The sequence below is a fragment of the Periplaneta americana genome, chromosome 12, assembly GCF_040183065.1.
Source record: "Periplaneta americana isolate PAMFEO1 chromosome 12, P.americana_PAMFEO1_priV1, whole genome shotgun sequence".
Taxonomy (NCBI): Eukaryota; Metazoa; Arthropoda; class Insecta; order Blattodea; family Blattidae; genus Periplaneta; species Periplaneta americana.
In genome coordinates this window covers 109,779,356-109,792,584 of record NC_091128.1, presented here as the reverse complement: position 1 = coordinate 109,792,584, position 13,229 = coordinate 109,779,356, and the positions used below count along the sequence as shown (strand labels likewise).

At 37.3% G+C, this 13,229-nt stretch overlaps 1 protein-coding gene across 1 annotated transcript in view; it reads left to right on the top strand.

Annotated features, from left to right (window-relative positions):
* The window catches only part of ninaC (STKc_myosinIII_N_like and MYSc_Myo21 domain-containing protein ninaC), a 109,102-nt gene that overhangs the window by 39,322 nt on the left and 56,551 nt on the right, over positions 1-13,229 (top strand). Inside the window, exons 8-10 of the mRNA XM_069841932.1 lie at positions 1,161-1,251; positions 6,731-7,012; positions 9,863-10,051. Of these exons, the coding sequence (XP_069698033.1) occupies positions 1,161-1,251; positions 6,731-7,012; positions 9,863-10,051 (562 nt within the window). The remainder of the gene's footprint in view (positions 1-1,160; positions 1,252-6,730; positions 7,013-9,862; positions 10,052-13,229) is intronic.

Sequence of the window (13,229 nt, the reverse complement as noted above, 5' to 3'; positions counted from 1 at the left end):
ATGTGCACCGGTGGACTATCGGCTGTGTGCACGAATAGTTCTAGGAGGCTACGACTACAGTAGTGGCAAAAAAACCAGACCGACCCTTGTAGTTGATTTCAGAGCCTTGTTCATTCCACAGCACGATATACTGGTAACTAAGACTTTCGTGGTTCGAATCCTGCCTGGGAAGGAAACTTTTTTTTTTTTTTTTTTGTTCCTTATTCAGATTAATTCCCAATACTTTTCGATTGCTGGTAAAATTCATGTTCTGGGAATAATAAGTTAATTAAGTAATAAAATATCGCTGCAATCGAAAAGTATTGGGAATAAATTTGAATAAGGAACAAAAAAAGTTTCCTTCCCAGGCAAGATTCGAACCACGAAAGTCTTAATTACCAGTCTATCGTGCTCTGGATTGAACAAGGCTCTGAAATCAGCTACAAGGGTCGGTCCGGTTTTTTTTGCCACTACTGTACATACCCAGTTGTTCCTGAAATAGTCAAGGCCAAGTTGCACATCTCTATAAGAATGCATAACTTGAAATAACATTAAATCTCTACATACCTTACTTACATATCTACTTCGTTCCATTGTAACTGAAGGACAAACTTTGCACTGAATTGCTTACTGTCCAGTTCCTTCACAATATTTTACCTAATGTTTATTTTGGAGCATATTGTTTCCGCTGTATGCACTGAACGACTGAATTCCCGGTACCTTCATAAAACACCGCCTCCTTAAGATCACTGTAATCGGTGGTTGTCTTATGATGAATGTAAACAGGGACTGCATGACGCAGATCAGCAGTCACAACCCTATGTTCACATAACTTTGTTTTTTGTTTGGGTTCCGAAACCGCCAGCCCTGGTGATTAGTAGTCGAAAATGGAAATGAGCACCGTAAACAATGTGCTTATAATTTCGACTTGCTAACATAAGAACAATATATATATATATATATATATATATATATATATATATATATATATATATATATATATATCTGTGTGTGTGCGTGCGTGCATTACAGATTGTAAAGGTTTGAAAATAGTATGCTTCAATGAAAATAATTGATACATGAAATTCCGTCATTAAAATTATTACAAATTGTATTCTTAAAAATAATTACAAGATATGTTATATAGTATAATGAATGAGACGCGTATTTCTTTATTACAGGTGTCTTGAAAAAAATCCCGAACACAGACCGTATATAATGGAGTTATTAGAGCATCCATTTATCACAGGGCTTCCAGAAAATGATTTTCATGTAAGTAATGGCTTTCAGTTTTATCACATGATTTGTTGCAATAGTTGGTTTTTTCTTCTTAAATCTAGGAAACACAGTTTTAATGAAAACATTAACCGCGAACGTGTTAGTATGTGCTTACATACTGTGTTCCCGATGTCAACAAAAGAGACGTTGCCTGGACTTGGACCACATTCAATTACATGGTTACAACCTGAGATGAGGATATTAATACAGGGACATCATTTTATTTTACTAACATTTTTAATATTAACCTGGCTATACCTTTGGATTAACGGTTGAAAACCGGAAACACCGTTTGTTATCCCCTTCCACGACTGGAGTTCGATGTTACTGACGTAAAATACAAACAAATCACTTTACTAGGTATAGGAGGGAAGAGAAGTAGTTCATCCATTTACGTAAACTAGGAAATATCGCAATTTTGAGTTTAATAATTTTCATTAGGTTTTTGTTTAATCAAAATAAATACAGTATTAACAATAAGTGCTTTTACTCACGAACTGAGTTATCCATTCGAACGTATTCATTACGCAGTGTATATTATACTGTCTACAGTAGAGATGGGGGAAATAATTTAAAAACCGATATATTGATATTGCAATATATTGCAAACCTAATTTCGATAAACGATATATATTGCAGAAAATATATCGTTATATCGAAACGATTCGATATATCGCGATCCCGTAAGCAAATTAATAGATAGGCCTACTAATGCAATTACATTTGTGGGCGTACATTTATTACAATAAACTTAAATTTTAATAGCCTATTCCTTATTAGAATTGAAATTAACATCATAACATTCAAAAGATTAAATGTAAAATTGAAACGATAAACAATACATTTTCAATATCATAATTTTATTATTATGCAGTTCCTAATCTAAGTCAAAATTATGGTGAGGTAAGATGAGCTTAAATGATACAATGGGAAAGTGTTAAGTGAACTCTATATGGGTCAGAATTTGACAATGAAACATTCATTCATTCATAGTGTTCTGCCCAAAGGAGGTCTTTCACTGCAAACCCAGCATTCTCCAGTCTTTCCTATTTTCTGCCTTCCTCTTTGTCTCCTCATGTGATCCATATATCTTAATGTCGTCTATCGTCTGATATCTTCTTCTGTCCCGAACTCTTCTCTCGTTCACCATTCCTTCTAGTACATCCTTCAGTAGGTAGTTTCTTCTCAACCAATTCCTTTTCCTCCTCCTGATCAGTTTCAGCATCATTTTTTTCTTCATCCACTCTTTCCAACACAGCTTCGTTTCTTACTCTGTCTGTCCATTTTACACGTTCCAGCCTTCTCCATATCCACATTCCAAATGCTTCTATTTGCTTTTTAGTAATGTCTATATTTCTGCCCCATACAATGCTACACTCCACACAATGCACTTCACTAGTCCCTTCCTTAGTTCTTTCTCCAGAGGTCCGCAGAAGATGCTCCTTTTTTTCTATTAAAAGCTTCCTTTGCCATTGCTATTCTCCTTTTGACTTCTTGGCAGCAGTTCATGTTACTGCTTATAGTACACCCCAAGTATTTGAAGCTGTCCACTTGCTCTACTACCTCATTTAGAATTCACAAGTCCACCTTCTTTACTTTTCTTCCTATGACCATGGTTTGCGTCTTGTTGGCAATTATCTTCATTCCATATTGCTGTCATTTAGCTCCAGTAGCATATCCTTTAGTATTATCTAACAACGCCATATCAGCAAATCTTAAACACTTTATTCTTCTTCCTCCTACTGTCACTTCTCCCATGTTCTAAATCCTCCAAGTAGATGTTGAACAGTGTAGGTGATAAAGGGCATCCTTGTCGTACTCTTCTCCCTATTTCACTTGCTTCTGACATTTCTTCTCCTTTGACTCGTTTCATTTGTAGGTTACTGAAAAACCTTCTCTCTTTCCAATCCACTCCAAATTTCTTTAGGAACCCTATCAGTTTTTTCCAATCCACGATGCAATTATTCTAATTTTATATAGGATTCAATCGAGGATACAAACATAATGCCCTTTCCTAGATAACAACGTAATCATTATAAAATCTATGTAAACAGAACTTGTATTCATTTTTAAATGTAAGTAAACAGTAGGCCTACTCAGAATGTTACAAGTTTTAACAAACTTCACAATAATTGTGATTTGATACAAACCTTCTATAGTAAGTTCCCATTGCAAGTTATTGTTACACTCCAACATTCAAAATCTCAATGGTGGCAGTGATGATGATAATGATGATGATGATAATGATGATGGTGATTATGGGGATAAAATTTTTATGTACTAAAATATAGGCTATAATAATAAAATAATGTCAGTACTAGGTTGTGCATGGAAATCCTAGCTGTAAACAAATCTCAAACCAGTATTACATCCTTGTTTCTCTTTCCATTTAAAAACATAGAAATAAAAGTTTTGAAGTCAAACGGTTCCTTTTCAGAGTGGCAGTTGCTCCTGCCTTGGAGAAATTAATACTAAAACAGTAGTAGATAAAGCTCCCGTCTGAGTGTCACGTTCGCACACGTTGGATTTTGAATTTGGTACTGCATATTAAATAGTTTGAATTAGAATTCTAGACCAGCCAATCAGAGAAAGGCTTTGATTGAATTGGATATTTCAAGGTTGCACAATTATGTAACTACCCACTTTCATTAACGCCATCTCTCAGGGAATTATCGGAGTTAACTAGTGTGGATTTTGTTGTTCATAATAATTCCACAAAAACGAAAACAAATATAAAAAAACCGATAAATTTATGAGAAAACCGATATATTATACGATATATTGAATCAAAATTTCGATATTGATATATCGATATATCAAAACGAAAATATCGGTATTTCGTAAAAACCGATATATCGTTCCCATCTCTACTACAGCACATCAGCATACAATATAGAGAATGAAGTTAAATTGGAAAATAATCATAATATGGATATTTAAACACATTTTTGAAAATGGTGGCCGTTCATTTCGATACAGGCTTCACTTCTTTTGTGCATATTATCGTACTATAGACTATTGCATCTAATTCCAATTATCAGTTTCGTCCTTCGTACTAGTAACTCATGTTGAAATAATTCTGTACCGACTCTATAAAAGAGTACTTTATGTACTGTAAATTCAATCTTCACTTCTGCCCGACCAGCACAGATAAAATTACTCAGACATGCTATCTACTGTCCGTCCAAGTGATTATGTCGCAGGATCGTAGAGAGGGAGGAAATCATGTGACAGTTAATTACTTAACGAGGCCCTTTTATTTAAGTTATTTTAAACAGTTGTATAATATTACTAGACGTTCAATTCCTAAAAGAAATTAATGTTTTCAGAAAAGAGCGAAGACAGCTCAGCTACTAGCCTTTACAGAGGGGTAAGCTGAAGCAGGTGGGGGAAATCGGGATGTGACATAGGCAAACGGATGACAGTACCTGTACGAAAATATGATTCAATATTGAAAGCTCTTTCGTCACTGGAAAACGCGAACATATTTCTGGAATGTACTATACTCACTAACTCAGTACTGTTTACTATATGCGGCCTTGGTTCTGTGTGGAGGTTAGTTGGAACTTCATTAGTAGAAGGAGTGGGAGTGAAGTACATTCAAAAACTCAGATACAATAAAAATTGAAGTAGAAATAAAATGATGTTCCTGCAGAAGATAAAATTAAGCCTATACTTACAGATTATCTCATAGATAATGTCGGTTTTGGAGCAAAATATTTTAGTTGAAATGTGTTGTAACAAGAAGTAAAAGTCATTAGATTCTATGGACTTACACCACCTTTCAGCAAAATTTGTTATCCCGCGACAGATCAAGTTTCTGTTTTTACGCGAAGAATTCGGTGATACCCATTTCAACAGCTTCCAAGTTTTGGTAATTTCTTTCATGCAGGAAGTGGGCCATGGACCGAAACAGATAGTCATCTGAAGGCGCAAGATTAGGACTATAAGTCGGGTGTGGTAGCAGTTCGATTCTTCCCAATTCCCAGATTTTTTTCTTGGTTGTTTCGAGAGGTATGGAGTCTCACATTGTTCTCTTGCAAAGAATTCTATTTCGATTGATTAATGCCGGGTACCCCTCTCTCAAAACTTCATGGACTCATTCTAGTTGTTGAGAATAAAGATCCGCATCGACTGCACTTCCGTTTGGAACAAACTGCCAGTGAATCACACCTTCAAAATTCCACCAGACACATAACATTACTTTGGGACCGAACTCATTTCATTTAAGGACGACTTTGGCAGGCTGACGGAGATCAAGCCACTGTTTTGAGGTATCAGGGCTGCGGTAATATACTCATTTTCCATCACATGTGACAATTTTCTTAATAAATATATTAGCGATAAGCTGACAACCGATATCCACTCTGCGTTGATCCTGTCCAGGTGTCAATTCATGAGGTACAGATCTAAAACTTCTATATGATGTTTAAGGGTCTTAATATGACGACGTATTGCATCTTTCGAAGCACCAAGTTCTTCTGACAACCTAGGAGTATTTTTTTTTTTTGTGGATTTTCTTCCAAAACTGCGTGTTTTCTCAGTATTTCATACCTTAGGTCTTCCAGGACGTTGTAAATCTTTAATGTCTCCTTCTCCGTTATTGAAACGCTTAAACCATCATTGTACTACATCCTCACTGAAGATAATTTCACCCTCGATTTCACATATTCGAGCCGCGGCAGCAGCTTTATAATCTCGTTTCCAGTAGTGCCATTCGTCATGGTAGTGCTTTAGGAGGATTGTAATCAACTCAATTTTATATTATTTATATTAACAATTGACGACTGTCACATGCTCACAATACGTAATATAGTGAAACCTCTCTAATCTGGACATGTATGGTCCAATATGAACACGTTGTAGTCTTACAATTAAATTGCAGTTATATTATTTTGTCAAGAGAGAATCGCAGTAATCAAAATGGAGCATTACTAGCGATTGAACAATGTTTCTTCTTATGGAAAGAGGAAGAAATTTCGTAGGTGATTTAGAGAGTGGAGCGATTAAAATACTTTCTTACAGATGTGAGTTATTTGGCTATTCTAATTTAGATCTCTGTCCAATAATAATTCAACACTTTTTATAGTGTCGCTAAACTTAATAAACGACCTATTTATTGACAATCTTGGTATGGTTTTGTCGTCTCAAAGAGAAAATATTTCTCCTTTGACTAAAACATATATGAAATGTATTTTGGATATAGTTCAAAGTGGGTTACATTCCATGTGTGTTGTAATAGATATTTCTTATGTTTGAGAGGTTGATTAGATGGTACCTACCCATCCTTCAAGGTCGTTTGCTGTTACGATTGTAACGACAACAGTAGAACAATTTGTCGGACCATTATTTCTGTTTAGAAGAGGTTTCTGGGCTATTCTTTGAAAAAAAAATACAATCAATAAGTAGATAATTCTGAGATCTACTGGGTTGCTATAATCGATTATATGAGCACGTTATTCCTATTATGCAGTTATCAACTGAATTGAAGATGCTAATAGAAGACTTCGCGGAGAAAGGGAAGCCCAGCCGCAAGACAGAAATGGTCGTGAGGAACGGCCTGCTGAAGGAGGGGTTGTCCGCTACGCCGGAACCCATGCGCCAGGAGGACCTCGCGGCGCTGGAGAAGCTGAGCGAGGACACCATCCTGGACGAGCTGCAGTCACGCCTGCAGGAGGGCCACTGCCACACCTTCGTGGGTGACGTGCTGCTGGTGCTCAACCCCAACGAGCAGCAGGACGTGTACGGCGACGAGGTACGGAAACATTGTAACGTTCATATTCGACCTACACTAATAGGACTTAGTGGAAAGGATACTCGACTTCGGTTGCCATGAAATGCTTACGTCATAGCCGATAATCTGACCATGTGACGAGTCTATTCATATACACAAGGGGAGGATGCATATACAACTATACTGGATGAACAATCCTCCGCGCGCTCGTTTCCACTACTTGCGAGTCTTGGACGAGTCAAACCGATAACCACAGTGGAAAGGGATCAGGAAGTCCACAATAAAACTACCTACAGTTTGTCGCGTAACTTATATCACTAATTAACACTTAAAAAATAAACACTATTACACTTCGAATCGAACTTCGATTTGGAACTTGCACACCAGGGAGTCTCTCTTCAAGTAATTTCTTTACTGCACGAACCGATTCTCTACGCACGTATAAATCGTACACGAATGCTCTTTGGGGAATAGAATACCTGGATTGAGCCATACTGACTTAATTATGTCGCCTAAAGAACACGTGCTTATCTTGCAACAGTACAACTCACACTGACGTCTGACACGACCTTCAGCGCGGTGGAGGCGGGAGGCTTAGCAGCTTGCTCCTCCGACTAGCCGTAAGCCGTGAAAGCGCAGGCGCGCGAAAGATTGTTTACTCAGTACATAAGCTAACTTGAAAGAATTTATTATAATTCACGGGCGTCACAATGGTTTATATTTTAAATAATAATGTTATTCAGTTGTGCTTTGACATGGATGCGAAACAGACGAGTGAACAATTCATCCATAGCAATAGGAAGTTAATGCCAGCTAGGAATTACTCAATTAAAGATGGATAAATAACAGTAACCACATTTACAAGATACTCTCACGTGCTTATGCAAAGTACAATAGTAAAATTGTTAATATTGTCTCTGTGGTTCAAAACCAGTTCTTTAGTTGTTCTCTTAACTGTACATTCTCTTCTAATGAATTATTATTATTTTATCATTATTATTATTATTATTATTATTATTGTTATTATTATTATTATTATTATTATTATTATTATTATTATTATTATTTGGCTGACTGTTATTCATAACTTAATTTCGTTCATTAGAGATACTTAAATCTTACAGCAAACTGTATTTATTTATCCTAATTCCATTACTCTAATTCCTCTGTAGACATTACACGCAATTATGAGGATTTCATCAAGTCCGCTCTCAAATTTTAAATTGATATAAGATTTCAAGTGCTCCGATACGGGAGGTACAGTTTTTGGAATTGTATCCGTTTCTTCATGTCTTTTTCCTTTATATAAGGTACTGCATATGTACTGAATAGTATGTAAATATACACATAATGTATACGTATGTACGTAGCGTATTTATGTATGTATGTATGTATGTATGTATGTATGTACTATGGCTTATGTTTAAGAAAGGAAGGATGGATACGTTAGTGCCAAATGTACAGGGGAGAGGATCTTCACTAACGTGTCATTCTTGAAAAAGAATCCCTTTTCGTCGATCGAGTATTATGCTTAGGTACTATTATGATACACGACGAACGAAACTGATATCGAAGCTGAGTCGAGCGCTATGGATTTTAAAATAGTAGTTTAGCTGTCTACGAATAAGAGGGCTTAGTGTCTTATGTTCCAGGTTTCTGAAAGTATGTAACGGAAAATCTTCCCACCTTCCCACTGGTAGAAACTGCCATTTTGCCCCGAAGACAAAATTCATATTTGATGATTATTATCCACGTTTACCACATTATTATCGGTGATAAGTGATAACTTATTCCACCTTAAAAATGATTCTACGTCTTGGATAGAATTTTATATTCTAAATGTTGCGAGATTAACAGAGGCACAGCTCCAGTAAACGAGCAAACTATATTCCGTGTGTAAAAGAAAGTACCTGACAATTAACACAGTTCTTCAGAATATTTTTGTCACTTCGTCTAAATCATCCCCATGTAGCGAAGTGTGTTCAAGTTGTACTTATAAAAGAGCAGTCAGCAACATCATTTTCCATGACAGCCTAATATAATGCAATGCAGATATTGGTTCTAAGAATAAGCTACTGGAAATTCCATTTACTGCTATTGACCTTGAAGTATGCTACAGCGAAAGGGGATGAGGATAACGTGGAAGCTAAGGAGTTGTCAATTACTTTCTTTCCCCACACGAACTGTAGAAATGAAATCTACTTCGTTGTAACTTTCACTGGTCATTAATTATTAATTTATGATGACAAAATGGAGGGAGAAACAATTCAAAGGTACGCAAATGCGCGTCCTTAGAAAGGAATTTGGGACTGTAGTGAAGAATGTATGTGAGTTGCAAGCCGGTTGGTCACTTGTCTCACGCCGTTTCTCGCCGCTGCGTTGAAAATTTTGAAGGCTGAAGTTGAGAAATTTTGAAGGCAAAAGCCGAAAATAGACTAGCCCAATTGGTAGCATATTGAGGAGAAATATCGCAGAACAAACCCCACGACAGCAGCAATGCAGGGTCGCTGAACCTGTTGAATGCCTGGGCAGAGCGAGTGGTGAGAGACAGACGTCGCTATCATCGTTAGATAAAGGATACAAGTTCTTGGACTAAGCGAGCGATGATCGAGTTAGTTCGCCCAAATGCACCTAAAGAAAGTAATACACGAAAGCAAATAGGCCTACTTATCAATAGTGTCTCCTAGGAACTATCAAGTATGAACCTCCATCGGTATATTCCAACGTTGCATATTCGTTTCAGGTATGCGCCAAGTTTTCAAGGCGTTTCCCTGTTGTTTCGGACACGCGACGTATAGCCTTAAGGTACTTTAATGTTGTTTCAGATATATACGCGTCAAGTACCGCTTCAAAGCGTTTTGAATTTTTCAGGTACACGCCAAATACCGGTTCAAGGCGCGTTCCGACAACGCGCCGCACATTTTCTCGGTAGCGGACAAAGCGTACCAGGACGCTCTGCACCACGAAGAGCCGCAGTACGTGCTGCTGGCGGGCGAGACGTTAGCCGGCAAGACCACCAACATGTTGCACCTGCTACAACATCTTCTGTACTTGGGTCAGGTATGATATGCATAAAGTTCTGGTGTGGTTTCAGGAATTATTTCGAAGAAGATTAATTAAAAATACAATATAAACTGTTTGTTTAGTCAACTGTCAGAATAAAGGTCACAAATGATATCAACAAGGCATCATTCATGAGGCAACTAAGCCAGGAGAAAATGTATGGCCAGTTCCTTTCCCCACCTCCTTTGCATACATCGCTAACTATACTGCGTTCCATAATGTCTGGCAGGCGACGTAAACATTTCCGGTAGAGAGAGGGAGAAGGATAATTGCTATTCAACCAATGGCAGAGGACATATTCCATTCTTATCTTGAAGTTGGGAGGTCTGAAGCGTTCTACCTCCACCCAACTTCAAGATAAGCCTGGAATGTGGCCTCTCCAATTCGTCCTCCTTCTCCTCTCTGTCGGCAATGTTTACGTCGCCTCAGAAATTATGGAACGCAGTATAGTAACATATTACTCTAATCAGACTTCAGATGTATACAAACAAGTTTTTCCTCTTGACACATATCGTCAAGTGAGATGTACTGCCTGATAGTAAATGTACATATCAGCCAGAACTTCAATCAGAGGTATTAAACTATTTAACTACACAATTTTCAATGTTGATACATTTGGCGGGCACGATGTGGGGCATAATTTTCTGAAGTTAATTTCTACTCTGCCAAAAATAATAATAATAATAATAATAATAATAATAATAATAATAATAATAATAATAATAATATGTGTAGCCTCTACGCGAGCAGTAGTGAAACCTCTTGAGCTGTAGGCTAAATGTGTACCTAGTAATCTTTTGAAACATTCGTTCTATGAAGGACAATAGTTTGGGTTTAAATTTAGCATTTTTATGTTCAATAGTTAATATGTTCAGAAATTAAAAATAAAACAATTGGTTTATGAAAAATGGAGCACACAAAACCAAATTCATTGTTTATAAATTGCTTTTCAAGTATTTGATAAGTACTTATATTTGATTTCAAGTCTTTATATGGTGAAATACGATTTAATTTTAAATCACTGAACCAGTTGGATTAGACATTGCATTCATTGACAGTTCGTTGATTGTTGGCGGCGTAGGAACATTCACTATATCGTTGACATTTTGTAACTGAGCTGCAGAAGGAAATGACTTTTTTCATTGCTCTGCATTCAAGGACTGGTTCCAGTCTACTCTTTTTCGTAACTGGCTCAATTTTCGACTTTTCATTTGCATGCTTCCTTTTGCATGCTTCCTGATTTCAGCGTATTTTCTAGCAAAGAGATTCTCAAAATGTAGTTTTACTCACTAGTTTTGACTGCATAACGTCACAACATTACACTGCCCGGCCGCAGCGCCACTCCCACTAATTTAGACTAGGCATTAATTTGCGTAAATTGGCGGAAAATCGCTAACGCCAACAATTTTATTTTACGCGATTACATAACATCGTACATAATCCCGTAGCTACAGTATGCAAAGCCCGCTTCAAAAGTCCGTCACATAATTTAATTTTGTTTTATAGCGTTCGAATCGTACCCCACCTAAAGACGTTTCGCTTCAAAAATTTTCAGCAACGCACTCCTGTCTTCAATTAAAGAAATGAAATAGTATATTACATTAAATGTAACAAAGTAATTTAAGATTACAACCTTCATTTTGGTACTCCTACTACAACAGAACATTCATTTGCACGTGTCCTGCTCAAAATGGTGACCATTGGAATAAATGCGTAACTACAATCTTTGGATGAATGACATCATAAATCGTTCTAGTGTTACCTGCTGAATAGTTGTACAAGCATCAATAATACGAGTACTTTGCTGTATGTCCTTTGATGGTGTGGGAGCACTTCGATAGACAGCGTCCTTGACAGCTCCCCAAATAAAATGTCTAGTGTCGTAAGGTCAGGAGAACGAGCTGGCCAACTAAGTGATTCACCACGTTCTATTTACCTACCAGGATATTTTCGGTCCAGAACATGACGAACTCTTAAGGCATTACATGCTGGGCTTCTAAGTATTATGCTGGTACAATATAACCATTATGTTCTTCGAAGATATGACCTCCATATTTTCTGTCATTTATGGTATTATTTATAAAATAGGGGCCCAATAACGATATTTCAATGTTACAAAGTACCAATTTATTTCGAACCTGCAATAAGTATGCACACTATGAATTACATATTCTTTTACACCCTTCAATGTTTTGTTTATTAGAATGGTACATTGCGATAAATTTTTTGACAAATCTTGAAGAGGTTAAATGTTTCATTAAATAATATATATGATACACAGTGTCATTTAAAGGAATGAAAGTCATTTCTCGTATCTCCTGAATGAGCAAGGTTACAAGAAAGATATATCCATAGTACTAATTCCCCGCATGTGGAGCAACGGTCAGCGCGTCTGGCCGCGAAACCAGGTGGCCCGAGTTCGATTCCCGGTCGGGGCTAGTTACCTGGTTGAGGTTTTTTCAGGGGTTTTTCCTCAACCCAATATGTGCAAATGCTGGGTAACTTTCGGTGCTGGACCCCGGGCTCATTTCACCGGCATTATCACCTTCTCATTCAGACGCTAAATAACCAAAGATGTTGATAAAGCGTCGTAAAATAACTTACTAAAAAACTAATTCCCCGTTGTACTTAAACCATTTTTGTTTGAAACAATTATTCATTTGACGCCTTACAAAAAGTTTATTTTAGGTGAGTGAGATAAATGGAACATTCTGTATAAGAATTTTGATGTCGTGCACAGTAAAGGAGTACTTACTTACTTACTTACTTACTTACTTACTTACTTACTTACTTACTTACTGGCTTTTAAGGAATCCGGAGGTTCATTGCCGCCCTCACATAAGCCCGCCATTGGTCCCTATCCTGAGCAAGATTAATCCATTCTCTATCATAATATCCCACCTCCCTCAAATCCATTTTAATATTATCTTCCCATCTAAGTCTCGGCCTCCCTAAAGGTCTTTTTCCCTCCGGCCTCCCAACTAACACCTTTGCTGTGGTCGTGCCAGAGAATCAGTCCCATTCCGAGGCTTATTTGAAAGATTCGTAACAAGCTGTTTTTACGGTGATGGGTTGCTAGCCCTTCGCCCAACCCCCAAGCTGGAGGACCACCCCTCATCGGCTGTCCGCGACTGCTTATTCAATAGGCCTCCATATCTGGAGGCCGTCTACTCGA